The sequence below is a fragment of the Phodopus roborovskii genome, unplaced genomic scaffold (assembly GCF_943737965.1).
Source record: "Phodopus roborovskii unplaced genomic scaffold, PHOROB, whole genome shotgun sequence".
NCBI lineage: Eukaryota > Metazoa > Chordata > Mammalia > Rodentia > Cricetidae > Phodopus > Phodopus roborovskii.
The window spans coordinates 47,729,545-47,749,466 of record NW_026126433.1 but is presented as its reverse complement, the minus strand read 5'-3'; the positions used below and the strand labels follow the sequence as shown (position 1 = coordinate 47,749,466).

Genomic DNA, 19,922 nt, shown 5'->3' with positions numbered 1-19,922 from the left:
AGAATGGAATAGCAGGGTACAAGTATTCTGATGTGTGGAATGAAAAAAAAAATGAGGGCTCTAATTAGGGAGGAAGGAAGAGATAAATTCAGGAGGAAGGAAGGCAAATAACAGTAAGGCTGTTGGGAAAAGTAATGAGAATCATACTATTATCTACCTAAAAATGCCTACAATACATGTAAGTTGGTGTGTAAATACAAATATATAGCTTAAATGACAATTTCCCACCTAGGCTGATAATAGTCCTCCAAAGAGCCATTGACTATTAAAAAAAAAAAAAAAAAAAAAAAAAGAACCCAACACCACACATGAGAGGCGATCATCCTTTGAGCTGTTGGTCAGAGTGGTCCAAAGGACTCCCAAAACATTAAAGGCTATTGCTATTGCCCCTGGTTGCCTCTCAACCACTAAGGAGCTGTCCGATCCAATCCAAAGTCAAAAAATTTATACCCATGGGTTTTTCCCAATAATTTTATAACTTTAGGTCTTACATGTGTTTTTTTTTTCTTTTGAGTTAGTTTTCATACATGTTATGTGGAAAGATCCAACATCAATCATATATTTACAAGTGGATATTTAGTTGTCTTAGCTCTACCTTTGCTGGAGATCAAATAAAGAACAGTCTCAGTAAGTAAACTTTGAAAACAGAATCCTCATTTTCACTTCCAAGACTGTTTAGGTTATTCCGGGTCCTTTACAGAGAAACAAATATTTCAGAAACAGCTTTGTCAGCTCAGGGGGAAAGGGTGGTAAGGACTGGGGCTCTAACTCAACAGTGTGGCATCTCCCTACCATTCACAAGACCTTTTATCAAATTCCTAGCTTAAGAAAAAGGTGCAGGGGGAAGTAGGAGGGAGGGATGGAGAGAGAGAGAAAATGAAGGGAGGGGATGAAGAGGGAAAGAAAGATTTGCTAATAACTCCACCCATCTGGATATCTACTTGCAGTGGCAAGTTACCTTGCCCCACATTCAACTGACAAAGACTCGATTCATGGCCTACTAGACTATAATCCCATACCCCTTCTCACTCTGAGAGAGTCTGGAAGTTAGAACGGGGCTACAGCCCAGAACAAGAGAAAACATAAAACGATCACCCACATTCCACACAGTACCTAAAGAACACTAATCACCAACACAACCAGGAAAGTGTTGGTAAGAAACCAGTGAGTTCACCACAGAGTTCCAAAAGCCTATCTAGAAATGGGGTCAGAATTCCTATTAGGCTACACTGCCTCACTGGGTTTGGGGAGGTAATCATTCCACAAAGGAAGCAAGGCCCCTGCCAAATCCACAGTCCCCATTAAGGGTTTCTTCCTAAACAGATTGCTAAGTGATGTGCTGTTTGATCTGCCTCCCCAAGCACGACTGCTTGAACCAGAGGTTACAAAGTCACATGACGGACAGCCATCAGGAGAGGTCTCTGAAGTCCAGCAGGGTCTCTGCTCAACAGGGGCACCCTCTGCCGAATATTAGTGAGTGATCAAAGCAGACCTTCCCTGCTCTCCCTGGAAGTTTTGAAGTGAGACAGAGAGCACTACAGCTGCACGGGAGCAGCGGAGACAGCAGTAAGCGATCCCTAAGAGTGCAGAAGCCCTGAGTGGGTAGACACGGGGCCAAGAGGCAGGCATTAGAGTAGTCAGAGGCAGGGAAGAACCGGGAACACATGGCACCAGCCTGCTAGCTGGGCAGAGCTGATGTGCAGCCACCACAGTGACATGAAATAGAGAGTCCCTGAATCCTCTCAACGGCAACAAGCACCAACCCAGTGCCTGTGAAGGTCAAGTGTACAACAGCGCATTTCCACTTTTCCTTCTTTTGAGTGTGTGTGTGTGTGTGTGTGTGTGTGTGTGCGCGCGCGCGCACGTGTATGCGTGGGAGAGAAAGAGAGTGAATGTTACAGTGTGAAGAGGCTATCTTGTAAGTAAAAACATAAGATAACTTGGATGAATACAAGGAATTTTTAAGGTATTAATTTCTTTTTATAGCAACAAGCGAAATGGTACTTTGGATTAATGAAAACACATACTCTCACCCATGCATACACGTTTATGTGCCTATAGTCTCCTAAAACCTTCCTTCCTGAACTTAAATAGTGTCTTATATGACAAGCATTTGAGACTTCACCATTTCTTCAATGGAAATTAACTTTTTCTTTTGTTAATTAAATTCAATTTGGACAGGGTCTTAGGCAGCCAGGCCAGCCTAGAACTTAGGAGCTAAGGATGGATGACTTTGAATTCCTGACCCACCTGCCATTACCTTCCAAGTGCTGTGATCACAGATAGGAGCCACTATGTCACACTCAAGCAATTATAATCATGTATCTATACCTTACTCCTCCTCCTAAGTCCCAGTGACAAACCAAGGTGCAATTCTACTGAAGCCCATTTTGGGGACAGATGAGTTTACCAGACTTACTTACAGAGCAATAGGTGAGGGTGGGAGGGGAGAGGCAGGAGCATGGGTGGCCCTAAAGCAGCCACACTGGGAGGTCTGCACCCAGCATGATTATGACTGGCACATGGCTGTGTAGATGGAGTCCCCTCCCCTAATACCCAGACTCTAAGGTCAGGTGCAATTAGGGCAGAACCACATACAACTGGTAGGGAGGGGCCTCATGACCTGCTCCTTCCTTCCAAGAAAGATCATTCCTCTTCTGTAAGAGCAGACATAGGTCAACTGTATTACCTAAAAGTACAGCCAGTCTTCGGCTGAGGCACAGGACCAGGGCAGCGGATGTGGCCAGAAGACAAACAAGAGCGGCCCTTTCTCCCAGGGTGGGAGCCTGTTCTAGTAGCTCTCAGATTCCCGAGTATCAGCTGTTCCAAAATTGGTTTAACAAAGTAAGCTTAAAATGTTCAGTAGAGGTAACGGAAGCAGAGGCAGACACCCACAGCTAAACACTGAGCCAAACTCCTGGAATCCAGTTGCAGAGAGGGAGGAGTCATGAGCAAAGAGGTCAAGACCAGGCTATAGAAACCCACAGAAACAGCTGACCTGAACAAGCAGGAGCTCATGGACCCCAGTCTGATAGTTGGGAAACCAGCATAGGACTGACCCAGACCCCCTGAATGTGGGTCTCAGCTAGGAGGACTGGGCAGTCTATGGGGCCTCTGACAATGGAACCAGGACGTATCCCTGGTGCACCAACAGACTTCGGGAGCACATTCCCTGTGGAGGATACTCCCTTAGTCTAGAGAACAGGGGATGGGGGGGGGTACCTAGGCCCTACCCCAATAACAACAGATTTTGATGATCCCTCATGGAAGGCCTCACCCTCCCTGGGGAGTGGATGGGTGATGGGATGGGGGTTATAGGGAACATGGGAGGATGGGAGGGAAAGGGAACTGGGATCAATATGTAAAACAAGAAAAAAATATTAAATAAAAGTCACCATGAAAATAACTCTAAGACCAAGTCAATAATCTAAAACTGCCATCACTTTCACGGAGGACAAGTCTAAATTCTAGCTACAGAATGGTATGATATTTCATAATAAAGTGTTTAACTTTAGCGAGTGTTATCCATGGCAAATAAAATTCTTATACCACAAATTCGTTATTTACTTTCCAGAGAACATAATTCCTCAAACCAGCAAAAATGAACACATTCACTAATGAGCTAGGACAGTTATATATTATTGTCAACCTGTTTAGATCATAGAACTGGTGATACAAATCTCTGCTGTACCCACAAGGTCTTGTGAAAATACCCACCCTGAATATGGTCCACACCCCATGCTCTGGGATCTACAGCTGAGACATGATCTGCCCAGGTATGAGCTAGTAGCATCATGTTCCTGCTTAAAGTCACCCTGACAACCATGCCTTTCCTGCTGTGCTGACTGTACCCTCAAACTGTGGATTAAAATAAACCTTCTCTTAAATGCTTGTCAGGTATTGGCTCACAACAATGAGAGTAACCAATTAGAGACCCAAGCATGCAGTCTGTCTATGGAACATGGGGGGGGTAAAATGCAAATGTATGTAAATGTAAAACTATGATAAATAACATTTCAATATTCTATGTTACTTGAATCTGATCTATATCCAATAAATGACTGTTTAGTATCAGTCTAAAAACAAAATGGTGTGACCTGATACAATCTTAATAATACCTATCAAAAGTCACTCCTTTTTTTTTTTTTTTTAACTAGACAGTAGTGGTCTTATATAAGTGTGGCAGAAATCATTAGTTCAACTTAATATATAAGAAAAATAGATCAATCAAAAAAGATGCAATTCTGAAAGTCAATGGTGAACCTGAAACTGACCCTACTGACACCTGGCATACTTTTATCCTATTAAATACAAAGAGCAAATTACAAAAAGTGAGATTTCTTGGCAAGATTATAGCTTCTTCCAAATTGAATTTGCAAACTAGCCATATAGACAAAATACTTTCTTGGCCTTTCAAGCATTCCTTAAAAATATGTTTCTGGTTTTTTATTATTTATTTTCAATAAATTAATTCTGTTCAGGGTAACCAAAGTTATTTTATTGTGACAACCCTCCAGATTGTGGGTTAGCTCAATGGTAAATAAAGTACCTGTTTAACATGTGGAGAGCCTCTGGGCCTGGCAGGAAAAACCAATAACAAACAACCTATTATAATGACTTTTTTTTTTGAAACAAGGTCCCACTATGGCCTGCAACTTTTCCCCATCCCAAAGTAAAACAATTTTACTGAGGTCCCCAAGGGAAAGTGTATGCTCTTATAATTTAGTCTACTTTATTAAATAAAGATGGTTACTAAAAAAAATTGGCATTGTTCTTAGCACTAAAATATTAATGCTAAGCATATTTGAAGAATAGTAATGTGGACGACTGCAGCTTTCTAATCTTGAGAACTTATGCTATTGTTATGTTTTGTTTTCATTTTGAGACAGAGTCTTACTCTGTAGTGTAGGCTGGCCTTCAAGTAACTGTGTAGCTCAGGCTAACCTCAAACTCATAGCAGTCCTCTTCCTTAGCCTCCAAGAGCTGGATTTCCAGTAGTACATGCTACTGTGTTGGACTCCTTATACTGGTTTGTACAGAACTTTATTCTCATGTTTCTGGTGTCATTTTGAATCACCCTTTACAAATTGGATGTGAAGGACAGAGACAGAGAAACACTTGCCCAGGGCTGCACAACAGTGATCATCAGAGTTGGAAATCAAGTTCATTTTGTTTTGTTTTTTTCTGTTCAGCAGCATTTTCCAAGGTGGCTGCATACCAGCCCCAGGGGAGGCACTGGGAATGCTGTGATGTACAGAGTCAACTCTCCCCATTTATAAAAGCAGTTGCTTTGTTTGGAATTTATCATGGCTTATGGTTAAAAGTGAGAGTCTAAATAGAAGTTTATCTTTTGGTTTTGGCTTTTGTTATTTTGTTGTTGTTTGTTTGTTTTGTTTTGTTTTATTTTGTTTTTGTCCATTGTTGTTTTGCCAGAAGCCCTGGACCTGGAATTACTGACAATTGTGAACTGTATGTGGGTGTTGGGAACTGAACCTTGGTCCTCTGGAAGAGCAGTCCATGCTCTTAACCATTGAGCCATCTCTCCAGCCCCTAGATGTTTATTTTTAACTTACTAAACAGTTTATATTTGCTGTTTGGATTGTTAGGCCTACTGTATAGCATGCTACTTTTTATACAATTGGATCTAGTTTCAACTGAATTATGATCTATTGCATTATCTTCAATAAATTCAATACTCCATTAAGAGCTATCAATTTATAAAATGTTTTAACATCACATAAAGAGTTTATTACTCCTCAGACATTGAAGGATTGAAGGCAGTATCCTATGTAGGCTGAATGGTGTAGTCTTTGAGTCAGATATGCCAACTCATGCCCACAATCTCAGCAGTTGGGAGGCTGAGGCAAGAGGATAACCACAAGTTCAAGGCCAACCCAGGCAACAGAGTAAGAAGTTTTTTTAAAAAAAAATACCTCTCAAAACCCCAAAAAGTGTTTATGTGTGTGTAGTAAGAGCTCCAGAGGGATGCACATGGCCTGCACTGGGCGGGAGGTGAGCTGTCTCTAAGTGGAGGCCAGAACATTGACTGCCTCAGGGCAAGTGTGGAATTGCTTCCCTCACTGTAAACCGAGGCTGCCTTGAGCAGTTTATTGGTGGCTTCTTTCCTTTTCCCTTTTCTCTGCTATGCACAAATTGAAAGATTGCATTTGAAGTTTTATCCTAACAGATAGAAAAGAGGCTGGGTCTTGTGAGTGCCAAGCAAGCAGTAGGGTGCTTGCTTCTCTCTGAGACATGCTGAAGTGTCCCCTCTGCTTCCTTGGACCTGGGAACAAACACACTTTCTGGTCCCTGCCCCCAATTCCTGATGCCGAGGAGCTTATGTCCTCTGTGGCCCTGCTTTCACTCTTGCCTCAAGGACTGGTAGTATAGGAATTCTCCAGCTGGTTTCCAAACATCCCTGTACATCTCCAAGACACTGCATGTGCCTGAGAAGTCAAAACCATTTGCATTAATAAGGCAAAGGTAGAATTAGGTATAGTTTTAAAGTTTGTTTTTTTTTTTTTTTTTTTTTTTTTTTGTTCAGTGTTGTGGCTGTAGCTGAGTGTATATACATCATTGTACACCATGCATATTCAAATGTGTGTGGGTCCCCCAAGAGACTAGGAGAAGGTGTCACAGTCCCTGTAAGTCACAAGCAATTGTGAGCCTCTCCCTCATGAGGGTGCTTGGAATTGAACCCAGGACTCTGTAAGAGCAGCAAGTGCTCTTAACAACTTAGCTATCTTTCCAGCCTCCGGTATTATTTTTCACAATTTTTCCTGAATTGGCCCTTTTACCAAGAAAGGCCTGGCTGGAATCTCTGCCCTAATGGGATACTGGAAATTTGCCTTTCACTATTACTGTCAAGAAAATGAAAGGCAAGACACAGGAATCCATGAAGGGCTGCACTGGGAGAATGAGGGCAGGAGGCCATGCTCCCAAGCACAGTCTGGGACTTGGAATTAGAAAAGCTCCGATGTGACACTAAGCCAAGCATATACTTGTCACTTGTCTCCAAAGCCAGAGGTGCCACTCCTCTCACACAAATAAAAACATTACAATGAGGTGATGGATACAAAGCTCCTAGATGTCAAGTACAGGATGGCCAGACTATCAGCTGGACTGCAGATACTTTCTCTCTTTTCCTCTTTCTCTCACAAAGCTAGGTAGGGCTGGAATGCAGTACAATTCTTGCCTGGCATGTATAAGGTGTGGAATCTATCCCCAGAGATCACAGTCAAACAGACACATCTAAAGCTATACTTTCCCTGACTTCTAACAATACTTTCTCCCCTGGCCCAGGAGCAGAATCATTCAGGTCAAGGAGAGGTTAGAGGTTGTCCATCATGTATCTAGTTCATCTAATTACAAGGTATTGCTGCACACCCCATGCTACTCAGCAAGCCCTGTAACCAGCACCATCCCTCCCTGCTGGTTTTCCTGCAAGGACACACAGACGAGGCTCAGTACTCTTTGTAGAGCCCTTCCTTCTCATAGAATGAGATGTGACCAGAGCTTCTGGGAGCTGCACCGTGCAGCCATGCTACCCTTAAGTTCCTGTCACACTTCCACTGCCATGGCTGAACCCAGACTCACACTGCCCATGGCGGTTAACCTCAATTACCATCTTGACAGGATTTAGACTCAATTAAGAGACAAGCCTCTGAGCGTGCCTATGAGGTAAGGTTAGGTCAGCATCTGGGCATGCCTGTGACAGTTAATGGAGGTGAACAATCCCCTTAACTGTGGGTAGCACCATTCTGTAGCCTGGGTTCCAGGACTAAACAAAAAGGAGAGAGTGATCTAAACTTCAAATGTCTCTCTCTGCTTCCTGACTGTGGACGTAATGCGACCACCTACCTCAAGTTCATGCTACCATGACACCCCTGCCATGACAGGCTGTACTTTCAAACTGGGGGCCAACTAAACCTTCCTTTCCTTGAGTTGCCTCAGTCAGCTATTTTGTTTGAGCAAGGCTAGTAACTAGCAGAGCCCACTACAAGTGAGGTGCTAAGGGGACAAATTTAACTGTCTTCCACCTTGTCTACCCCAACTGCCTTACACATAAATCTAGAGTACAAAACAAAACTTTGTAAGTGTTAATATAAAGACGTGAAGCTGCTCATACTTGCTAATCTCAGGCCCTCAGGTATGAGAAACTAAATAATGCACATAGTTACAATTTACAAATAAAGCCTCATACTGTTCTTCAGTTTGGCTGAAGTCGGAAGCACTTGGGGCCCTGGCTGGCACAGGAAGTGATGGCGGTCCTGCTTTATAAGCAGTCCCTTGTTGTACCACTTTAGATCACTCTCCACTGCTTTGCTGGTCTTAGTAGTAGAAGCTCTTAGCCTATGAACTCATCAAGTAACTGTCACTTGGCCTGGCCTCCTGGAAGAATGGATTCATGACTGTCCCTTGCTGTATGTGACACAGATCCTACAACTTCTATTACAGTCCTGTGTGATTTCCTCTACTTTCACCCCCTAAGATAGAGTCTCCCTACCCAGCCCAGGCTGGCTTCAAACTCCTAATCCTCCTGACTCTAGCTCCTACAATTACAGGAGCATACCACCACACCTGTACTCTACTCCAAATCTACATATATTCATCACATTTTTCCATTTTTCATGCTCTGTTTAGCCCATTTTTTATTTTACTTGGGGAGTATATCATTCTGTAAACATTATTATTCTTTGTAATGGTGCCTTGATATTACATATCGGTGCACTTTTTATAATCTTTTTTAAATGTGTGTGTGTGTGTACACTACAGTACAGCAGTTTCTCAACCTGTGGGTCATGATCCCTTTGGGGTCAAATGACCCTTTCACAGGGGTTGTCTAAGACCATCAGAAAACACAGATATTTACGTTATGATTCATAACAGTAGCAAAATTATGGTTATGAAGTAGCAACAAAAAGAATTTTATGGGTGGGTCACCACAACATGAGGAACTGTATTAAAGGGTCCCAGCATAAGGAAGGTTGAGAACCTCTGCTCTAGAATGTGTAGTTAGTGTGTGTGTGTGTGTGTGTGTGTGTGTGTGTGTGTGTGTGTGTGTGCAAGCATGCACACGCACATTCAGAGGCCAGGAGATGAGTCAGGTGCATGCCTCTCCTATGATGTCTTTATTCCCTTGAGACAGTCTCTCCCTGAACCTGTAGCCACACCTAGCTTTGCCATCAGCACTATGGATCCAGATCTCATGCTTGCACAGCAAGCACTCTGACAGACTAAGCCATCGCCCTAGCCCATTATTTGTACATTTTAAAATGCAAATTCCATTCGTTCACTAGACAGAGGTTTATTAAGGACCAACATGTGCCGTCACTAAAGCTATAATGAAGTTCATCTTACTTGGTTCACAGTCTGGAGATTGGGATGGACAATAATAATATAGTCCACCCACTAGACAAAAAAAAAAAAAAAATAGGAAAAAGAATTTACCTTGAAGTGGTAGTTAGCAAAAAAACAGAGCAACAAGAAAATAAATACTTTAAAACAGCACAGTAAACTGAAAATACAGTTTTAAAAAAGGAGAAACCATCCCCCTTCTATCTATGAATTGTATCCATAATTTAAAATTATAACAACAATAAATGTTTCCAAACCTCACATCCACTGTGTTATTTGTTTCATGGTCAAACACTTCAAAAGCGTCTTTGATCTTCTTATGAAATTCTGCCACTATTGCCTCTGCAAAATACAAAGCAAACAAAATTTCTTTAATTATTCATTCAAAACAAGAATTTCAGTAACCTAACTAGAAATCTTTTGGGAGTTTTCTTTGTTTTGTCTGACCATCCGTCTGTCTGTTTCGAGACTATCACAATACGTAGACCAAGCTGTCTTTCAATTTCCTCGATGCTGAGACTCAGGCATATGCCATCATCATGCCTGGCTAAAGTAGAAAGAAAAATAAGGAAGAACCTGAAAGAGTCATTCCTGGTCTCCTTTATAACTCATATGCCCTGTTAACTCCTTCTGGAAATGCCAAAGAACAGAGCTGACAAAAGCAAGTTCAAGAATGCTAAGGAGCTGTTCTGGTACAGTCCCTCATGTTGGGTAAGTGATGACTCCAAACATTTTTTTTTTCCTGAGGTATAACAGTAAACTTACTTCTTGTGTGTGGTGTGGCATGATGTGTGTGCTTCATGCCCATGCCAAATGTGGAGCTATTTCAGATGGGCTAGCTAGCCACGCCCCAGAACCCGCCCATCTCTGCCTCTGCACTGCTGGGGTTACAGATGTGCCCTGCTTGCCCCATTATATGTTTGCTAAGGATTCAAACCCAGGCCCTCTGTTTCTAACACCTCTTTCAATTATAGTCCCTGAGACATCTTCCTACTGAGCAATCTCTGCAATACCTAATTTTGATCTGAAATAATATATAAGCCTGTCCTCTATCTAGTGTAGTTTGGGTGCCAGCCTAGCTCAACAAGAAAAGTTAACTTAAGACAACAAACACAAAAAGTATATTAGGCCTGTTCATCACCCTTGTCTATTCTTGAGGAGGGTTGAAGGTGGGGGAGAGGCATATAAACCCACCTGTGCATTCTTCAAAGACCTTTAAACAAGAGTGGGGTAAAGCTCACTTACACGAAATAGTGAAGCAGTCAATAAACATTACTGAGAATGCACTACATTCCAGACACTAACAAGGTCATAGCGAGAAGCAAAAACAGACAAAAGTTCTTCCTCACAGCTATTTTTATTGGAAATATATATAAATGTCTACATATTTGCTGACATATACAGTAGGTTGCATGACCTTAAACATAGAAAAAGAAAAGAGTAAGATATGTGAAGAGTCCCATTGAGAATGCCCACCTTAGTGACAAAGTGACAGGGACACAGCTGCCAGACAGGAGAGTCCATCTGTAAATATCTTCAGAAAGTTTTCAGACAGAGGGAACAGAAAGTTCAGAATGGCAACATAAACATCAGATGGTTGTGAGCTGTTGGGTGGAGAGCTGAATCCTTTAAGGATTTAACTTTCCTCTGAATACAACGAGAAACCACTGGAAGGTTCTAGACACAACAGTGACCTGATCTTCTTTTCACCTTTGTCACTGTGTTGAGAAGACACTTGAAAGGGAAAGGTGGTCACAGAGAGCAGTGCAGAAGCTGCTTCAGTGTCTCTTTCAAATATGGTCAATGGTGTGAAGAGACACCATGACAACAGCAACCCTTATGAAGGAAAACACTTAATTGGGGCTGGCTTACAGTTTCAGGGGTTCAGTCCATCATCATCGTGGTGAGAAGCACGGCAGCGTGCAGGCAGACGTGGTGCTGGAGAAGGAGCTGAGAGTGCTACATCTGATCCACAGGCAGCAAGCAGTCTGTCACACTAGGCCTAGCTTGAGCACGTAAGACCACAAAGCCCGCCTCCACAGCGACACGCTTCCTCCCACAAGGCCACACCTCCTACTAGTGCCACTCCCTATAGGCCAAGCCTTCAAATACATGAATCTGTGGAGGAAATCTGTGCTGACAGATTTGACCAGGGTGAGGGGTGAGACTGGCTTGCAAGTATTTCAGTGAATAAAAGGAGGAGGCAACCAGAGACACATCTCAGTGGTGCAACACAAGTGAGGAGCTATAAAAGGGAGAGCATTGTCGAATCTCAAATTTTTACACTGATACAGCTATGTCAAGTGTCAAAGTTTGTGAAGCAATATATACAACAGGATCCCAGAAAGGAAGAGAAGGATCAAGTATGAGCATAGTTTATCACAAATATAACACCACCAAGTAGAGACCACAGGAAGGAATAATCATTTAGAAGTCAAGAGAAAAATGGGAAATTTTTATAGCACTCATTCTCTATTCTAATGCAATCACTAATCCATATTTTCCTCCAATCTTTCTTTCTATGCATCCTTTTATAGAGGGCATGTTGTTATCGCCATTCATTCACTCCAGAAGTATTCACTGGATAATTACAAGATATGTAATTCCAAAGTTCCAGATTGGTACTTTGTAACACATAGCACCATAGAGCCGAACACCTTGGAACTAAAAAAAAAAACAAGGCTCATTGAGGTTCAGCAACTCACCCAAGGTCAGAGTTCATTAAGAGGCAGAGGTGGATGGAATCCAGATCTTTCCTACTGAGTCCTGTTCTTCCCTCAATCACACTGCATCTGACTGTTAGTATTCATAGCATAAGAACTATAACCTGTAATTCCTTCGTTTAAATGTTCTCTTCCAGACTGCAGCATAATCTTCCATCTTTAGCAGCCACAGGAATACAGAAGAATTTATTGACATAATTAAATTTTACTGTAACATGGAAACAAAGCATAAACGTTGCTTCATTACTTGAATTTCCCTTCTTTGATTACATGTGAATCTCAATAGTAACCCCTGTGTGTGTCTGCCACCTGCTTTCAGTTATTAATTGTCAGATGTGCTCTCTTCAACCCCGACCAGGATCTTCTGTTATTCCTTAACCATTTGTGTGAGCACCTTCGAAAACAAAGATGCAGCCCCTGTCAAAAGCACATTAATTTGTTTAATTTGGTTTTGTACAAGAGCAGATGCGCTTGCTGGCCATCAAAATCATCCAATACCAACAGCAGGGCAACAGATACAGGAGAGTTTAAATTAGCTAAAATCACCTAAAAATCTTTATCTTCTCCACCCAGAATTAATTAGTTGCTATTTTTCTGTAATCTTTCACTCAAGTATTCTTCCTTCTCAAAAGATACTGTATTAGACATCTTTGTGACTGCTTGGTATTCAATTAGAGGTTCTTATCAAAATTAATTCAACCAACTCCATAGTTGTAGATATTTAGATTATCTTCATTAGTGAACAATCTTGTCCAGTTCATTTCTGTGCACTGGTCATCTACCTCATTGGAATTCAATGGTGGAGGACGCTGGGGAGAGGGCTGGGTCAGAAAAGTGCTTACTGAAAAGCATGAGGACCTGAGTTCAATCCCCAGCAGCCATATAAAATTTGGCATGGCAGCAATGCTTACTTCAATGTTCAGGAGGCAGAGACAAGAGGGTCCCTAGGGCTTACTCATTAGCAGTCTAACCACATCAGTGAGCTCCAAGCTCAAAAACATAAAGTGGACAGCAACAGAGGAAGACATCTGATGTTGGCCTACACAAACACATACACACACACACACACATACACACACACACACGCGCGCACACACTCATGCATTCATACACACACACTCATGCATTCACATGTGCACAATCGAGCATACACATACACACAAATGTGCATGCACACAAAAAATGGCTCAAGTTATGTGGAATATGAGAAAGGTGTTGTTGCTGTTGCTGAGACAAGGTCTCACGTATCCCAGGTTGACCTCAAACTGCCTATATAGCAGAGGATGATCTTGAACTTCTGATCCTCTTTCCACTACCTCCTGAGTACCAGGAGTTCATGCAAGTGCCACCACACCCGTTTATGCGGTGTAGTTATCATAGATCTAACCCACTATTTCATGAATGCTAGGCAAGAACTTTTACCAACTGACCTACATCCCTAACCCCAGGGAAGTACATATTAGTCATAACCATCGAAATCAGATGAGAGCCCACGATTGCCCACTCTAGAATGGAATTCAGGGGAACTACTGGAGAAATTGATTGATATTCCTGAAACCCAAAGAGCTGGCATTCATCTTAAAATGCATCCAGTTGGGATTGAGGGACTGGTGGCTCTATGAGACTGTAACAAACACTCATGATCACACATATAAGCCACTTCTGCTCCTGTGTAGCTTTTAGCCTTTTAGCAGCAGCCAAGCGCACTGTGTGGCTCTGGCATGTACTGTGTATAGATCAAATCTTTATCATTATTTTAAGAGGCACTGTTTTTTTCTGTTTGTTTGGAGAAAAACCCTCACTATGTGGCCCAAGTAGGTCTATAACTCAGACTCTTCCTGCATCCATGCTCTGATTATGAATTACCACACCCACCCTTGGAATTATTATGAAGTAATGATTAATATAAGAAAGCTCAGCTGAATTGATAAACCACTTATATTAGCAGAAAAGTTTTAAGTTATATTTGTGTTACAAACTTATAATTGTAATAATAACAATTAATAACAATTTTTAACGGTTTCAAAGTGTTTTTACATTTTTGGAGTGAAGTTTCACATTGATGGAATACTATAAAAAAATTGAGAGACTTGTATAAAGGTTTGTATCAAGAATTAAATCTTTGGCTGAGCAGTGGTGACACATGCCTTTAATGCCAGAACTTGGGGAGGCAGAAGCAGGAGGATCTTTTTAAGTTCAAGACCTGCCTGGTTAACAAAAGTTAGTTCCAGGACAGTCCCCAAAGCTACAGAGAAACCAAAAAAAAAAAAAAAAAAACACTGAATCTTGGGCCAACATCATGACCCACCCTTTTCCTTTAACCCTAGCACTTGAGAGGCAGAGGCAGACAGGTCTCTGGAGGAAGAAGCCAGCCTAGTCTACATAGTGAGTTCCAAGACAGCCAGGGCTACCTAGTGAGACCCTATCTCAAGAGGAAAAAAGTGAATTTCAACCATGGGTAGTGGCACACACTTGTATCCCAGGACTCAGGAGGTAGAGGCAGGGGGATCAAGCATTCAAGGTCCTCCTCAGCTATACACAGAGGCCTTATCTTAAAAAATAACAATTATCTTTTTATTAAGTGTCAGCATGAGCACGTCTGAGTGCAGGTGACTACAGATACAGAAGAGGATCTCTAATCCCCTGGAGCTACAATTACAGGTAGCTGTGAACTAGCTGAGGTGGGAGCTGAGACTCAAACTTGGTTCCACTGAAAGAGCAAACAATGCTCTCAGCCAGAAAAAGTAAATTTAAAACAAAAAGGTAGAGAGAATTTACTATTTTAGATGTAGTTGTAGTCAGTGGGGAGGATTTTGAATTCAAGGCCAGTCTCAGCTCCATTGTGAGACCCTGCTTCAAAAACTACGGTACGGGGTGGGGGCGGGGGCTGGCAAGGAAGCAATGGTGTTTACCATGCAAGCCTGACACATACCCTGAGTCAATCCACGTTAATGGTGGAAGGAGAGGAAAATAGCTTCCTAGAGTTGTCCTCTAGCCTCTATGCATCTACCACAGCACATACCTCCTTCCCAATAATGATGATGATAGTAATAAATTTAACTAAAAACAAGATGTAGCTCAGTGTTAACAGGCTTGCCTAGCATTTACAAGGCAAGACAAAGTTTATCTCCAGCACTGCCCAACAAAAGCCAAAAGCTCTTCTAGTTATTATCCCAGCATGTTATCAATACTATTTTCCATGTGTCTGCTTTGAGGGATAAACCATTCATGGTCCCAAGGTCATCACCTTGAACTTTTTCATTCTGCTATGGCTCAACTATCTCAGTGACTCAAGACTCACATCCTGCCTTTCTGCCTACAGTTACCTTTCCCATCCTATTAAATAATCACTAGCTATATTCTGCTCTCGTAACCTCCTACTCATAGCTTGTCTTTTCCAATTTCTTTAATCAAAGCACACAGAAAAGTTGAAATCTTAGTAGCAGCCCTGTGCTCACCACCTAGATTGAAATATCGTTAAGACAGCCATTTTCTCCTGTCCTCCACTATCTTAAGTAATGGTGGGCACAGTGATACTTTACCCCTCAACATGCATCTCCTAAAAATAAGGACAATCTCCTACATAATTTCAATGATAGTTTAATGTCCGTAAAGAATAACCAAATTCACTATAATCATCTAGTATCTATTCCATCCTCAAATGTCTCCATCTGTCCCCAAATGTCTTTGCCACTTCCTTCAACCTAAATTTTTATAAAAGTTTTACTATATTTATGTGTGTGTATGTGTGTATTTTCAAAAGTCCCTATTGTTCCCCATTCCCTGCCACACCTATGAGCTTCTTGACTAGACCATGCTATACACTAGCTTATATAAAGTTCCCTATAATCTGGACTTGACTGATAGCTTCCTTTTCAATTACTGATCCATTAAAGTTCACCCATTCAGGGAATGACACCTACCAATTCTCATTGCTGTCCTGTGATTCCTGATCAAGATCGAGATCTCTCTGTGTGTCTCTTTCCTGCAAATTTATCATTCAGACTCAGTTTAAAAGGCATGTCCAAAGTTCTATTTGACAATGAATGGATTCTTATTCTGTTTACTAAACACCCCTGAAAAGTGTTCCCCTTCCCCTTCCATCCGCCACCATTCAGGTTTAGAGGCTCATCACTTCTGAATGGATTATAGTCACTTCCTTTCCCATTCCACTCCTCAAACAATAGTCACATTTTGCTTGAGTGATTTTTGTGTCCTTTCTAATTTTTTTTTCTTTATTTGTTTTTCTGGTGAGGGAACTAGAATCTGGAGCCTTATGCAAGCTGGGCAAGCATTCTACCTCAGAGCTACAGCCGGAGGCTAGGATGATCTTTCTAAGATTGAAGTTTAATCCTTGTGCTCTCCAACCCTTCACTGGTCCTCCCATAGGCATTCATACTAATCCAAGCCTCCTTAGCTGGACACATGAAGGCCTTTATGAACTAGGCACCAGGCTGTCTCCAGCAAATATGTTTATTTTTTTTCCTGTTTTAAAATGTGATTTTTAAGATAGTCTCTATGAAGCCCAAGCTGCCCACAAAGTCATTATGTAACCCAGGATAGCCTCCTGCTTCAGCTTCCCACATGCTGGGATTACAACTATGTGCCACCATGCCTACGTTTCCGAATACATTATTTATACTCTTACAATTCAACATGAAAACAGCCTGATTTTACAATGGGCAATGGACTTGAATAAATATTTCTAAAAAACAAAAAAATAAAAATAACTAATCAGAACATGAGTAGGTACTCTATACTGTTAGTCATTAGGGAAATGCTAATCAGAGGCTTAATGAGATCGTACTTCACACGCATTAGGATGCCTATTATCAGAAAAATGGAAAGTACCAGGTCACTTTGTTTGAGCGTCTGTCTCCTCTAAAACTATTTCTGGAATTTAGCTGCTACTTGGACAGTACCAAGAGTCAGGACAGCACCAAGAGGTGACCAAGTCACCTGGCCTGTGCTCTCTAGATTGGGTTGATGTACTTACTACAGAAACCGAGTGAATTCAGCCTCCAGACTAACCAGTTTTGTGTCAACTTGACACGAGCAGCCTGATGGGAGATATCATTCTGTAAATATGTTTCTCATACTGGTTAATGAATAAAGCACTGTTGGCCAATAGGAAAGCAAGATAGGTGGGACTAGGAGACAAGGAGGATTTGAGGAAGTAGTAAGGAAGAATCAAGATGGAAGACGGAGAGAGCAGAACACTGGCAGCCTCTCTCTCCACGTGGAAGTACTTAGATTAACAGAAATGGGTTAATAAGACAGAGCCAGCCAATAAGAAATTGGTACCTGGCCAACAGCATTATATCAAATACAGAGTCTCTTTACTCCTTACAGCAGCCATTTGGGGAGCGGGAACTTCAGGTGAGAAAATGCCCCCACCAGATTGACCCGTGGGCTGGTGGTCCTAGATACTATAAGGAAGCAAGCTGAGCAAGCCAAGAGGATCAAACAGAATTTCTCTTTGGCTTCTGCTTCAGCTCCTTCCTCCAGGTTCCTACATTGAGTCAGCTCCCTTCATAGTGTGATCAAGTCATATAAGCTGAAACAAGCCCTTTCCTCCCCAAATTGCTTTTGGCTGTCGATGGTGTTTTATCACAGCCCTAGAACCCCTAAGACAGAGATTAGCACCAGGGGTATAGTCTTGTGGTATTGCTATGATAGGCCTGTGCGCAGTACACTGGGGAGGACTGACGGGCGGCATTTGGACTTTGGGCTGGAGATCCACTGAGTGCTCAGAACAAAGTAGCTGGCTATTCTGTGAGAATTTAGAGGATAATGCCATGCAGATAATGGAGGCCTGCCTTGTGAAGCTCCACGGTGAACTTCTGTTGTTGTTTGCTTGAGGGTTTTTTGTTTTGTTTTGTTTTTAGTTTGTTTTGTTTTTGAGACAGGATTTCTCTATGTAGCCCTGAATGTCCTGGAACTGACTCTGTAGACCAGGCTAGCCTCTGCCTCCTGAGCGCCGGGATTAAAGGTATGCACTACCACACACTCAGCTCAGAGAGCAATTAAGAGTCCCTTAAAAATGCTTTTGGGAAAAATAGCACAGGCAGTGATAGCGCATACCTATAAACCCAACACTCAGGGGGCAGAGGCAGGCACATCTTTGTGAGGCCAGTGTGTTCTACAGAGAAACCCTGTCTTGAAAAAACAAAACGGAAACATGTTTGAGCAATTCTATATTTTGAATCAGGAACCACCAAAGTGAAACCTTTGCTGTTCTAGGACAGTGGATACTAGTTAGCTGTGGCTAAGAAGTTACCAGTGGTTACAGAGATAGAAAGCCTTCTGGGAAGTGTTTCTAAGGGCCAGCACACAGAATCTATGGTCCAGAGCAGGCCAATGCTCTGCCTTGTGCTGGTGGCCAAACGTCCCAATGTGTAAGAGTCTCCCAAATGGTTTCTGGTTTTTAAAGGCATGAAAGGGTTGCTGGGCTGTGGTGGTGCACACCTTTAATCCCAGCATTCAGGAGACAGAGACAGGTAGATCTCTGTGTTTGAGGCCAGCCTGGCCTATAGAGTGAGTTTCAGGACAGTCGGGGCTATTCAGGAAAACCCTTTCTCAAAAACAAAAGAAGGAGAAGGAGAAGGAGAAAGAGAGAAGAAGGAGTTATGGAAAGCAGCTGAGGCTTGGCATTTATGTGGGTCCAAAGGGACCACTGGTGAAGGCGTGGCCTCAGTTGCAGTGGAGAGACTTGTGATATTTTAATGAAACTTAATTTTTAAAGGATTTGAATTTTTAAAGACTGTAGAACATTTAAGAGTTAGAGTGTTTTATATTATGATATTAATATTAACATGCCATCTTAAGGATAAATAGGAAGGACAAATAGTGATGATGTATTTTTGTATCAGGTTAACAAGGGTCAATTATGTTGGCTAGTTTTATGTCAACTTACGCAAACCGAGTCATTTGTGAAGCAGGACTTCAACTGAGAAAATGTCCCCCACCGGATTGGCCTGTGGGCAAGCCTGTGGGACATTTTTCTTACTGATGATTAAATAAAGAGGGCCAGGTGATGCCATCCCGGACTGGTAATCCTGGATTCTATATCAAGGCAGGCTGAGCAAGCTATGATGAACAAGGCAGTAGTAAGCAGCACCCCTCCATGGCCTCTGCATCATCTCCTGTTCCAGGCTCCTGACCTGTGTGAAGTCCTGTCCTGATTTCCCTTTGTGATAGACTGTGGCTAGGATATGTAAGGTGAAATAGAACCTTTCTTCCCCAAGCTGGTTTTAATCATGGTCTTTAATCACGGCCGTTGTGACCCTAAGACAGCCTCCTTCTCTTAGCTTCTCTTCTCTCCGCTTTCTCTCTCTTCTCTCGTCCCCCTCCTTCCCTCTTGCTGTCTATCATGGACTGCACAGCAAGAAGGCTCTTGTCATGTAATGGTTATTTGATCTTAACTTCCAAACCCTAGAACTTTCAGGAAATAAACTCCAGTTCTCTATAATGCAGCCACTATTTTGTTATAGGAGCACAGACACATAATGTAGACTATATATGAGGGTAGAAAATTAAGAAACCCTTGTGAATTGCTTCTGGGAATATAAAATGGTACAGCTGCTATTTAAAAAAAAATACTGCAACTCCTCAAAAATGTAAACATTTCATTTCTATTGCTCCAACAATTCTCACTCAAAATCAGGGATTATAATTTCCAACAGTCAAAAGACAGAAACAATCTAAATACTCATAGTCAAATGGGTAAACAAGATGTTGTATACACAGACAGTGAAGTACTACACAGTCTTAAAAAGAAGGGGACTTTGAACCTTGAAGATCATTACACTCAGTGATGATATAAGCCAGACACAAAAGGAC

At 42.0% G+C, this 19,922-nt stretch overlaps 1 protein-coding gene across 4 annotated transcripts in view; it reads right to left on the bottom strand.

Moving 5' to 3' along the window:
- Efcab2 (EF-hand calcium binding domain 2) overlaps positions 1-19,922 on the bottom strand; it is an 82,538-nt gene that overhangs the window by 38,702 nt on the left and 23,914 nt on the right. For 2 of the 4 annotated variants that reach the window (XM_051186401.1, XM_051186404.1), the window contains exon 2: positions 9,615-9,699. In XM_051186401.1, coding sequence (XP_051042358.1) covers positions 9,615-9,699 — 85 coding nt within the window. The remainder of the gene's footprint in view (positions 1-9,614; positions 9,700-19,922) is intronic. The other 2 variants (XM_051186402.1, XM_051186403.1) reach the window with 1 other exon arrangement.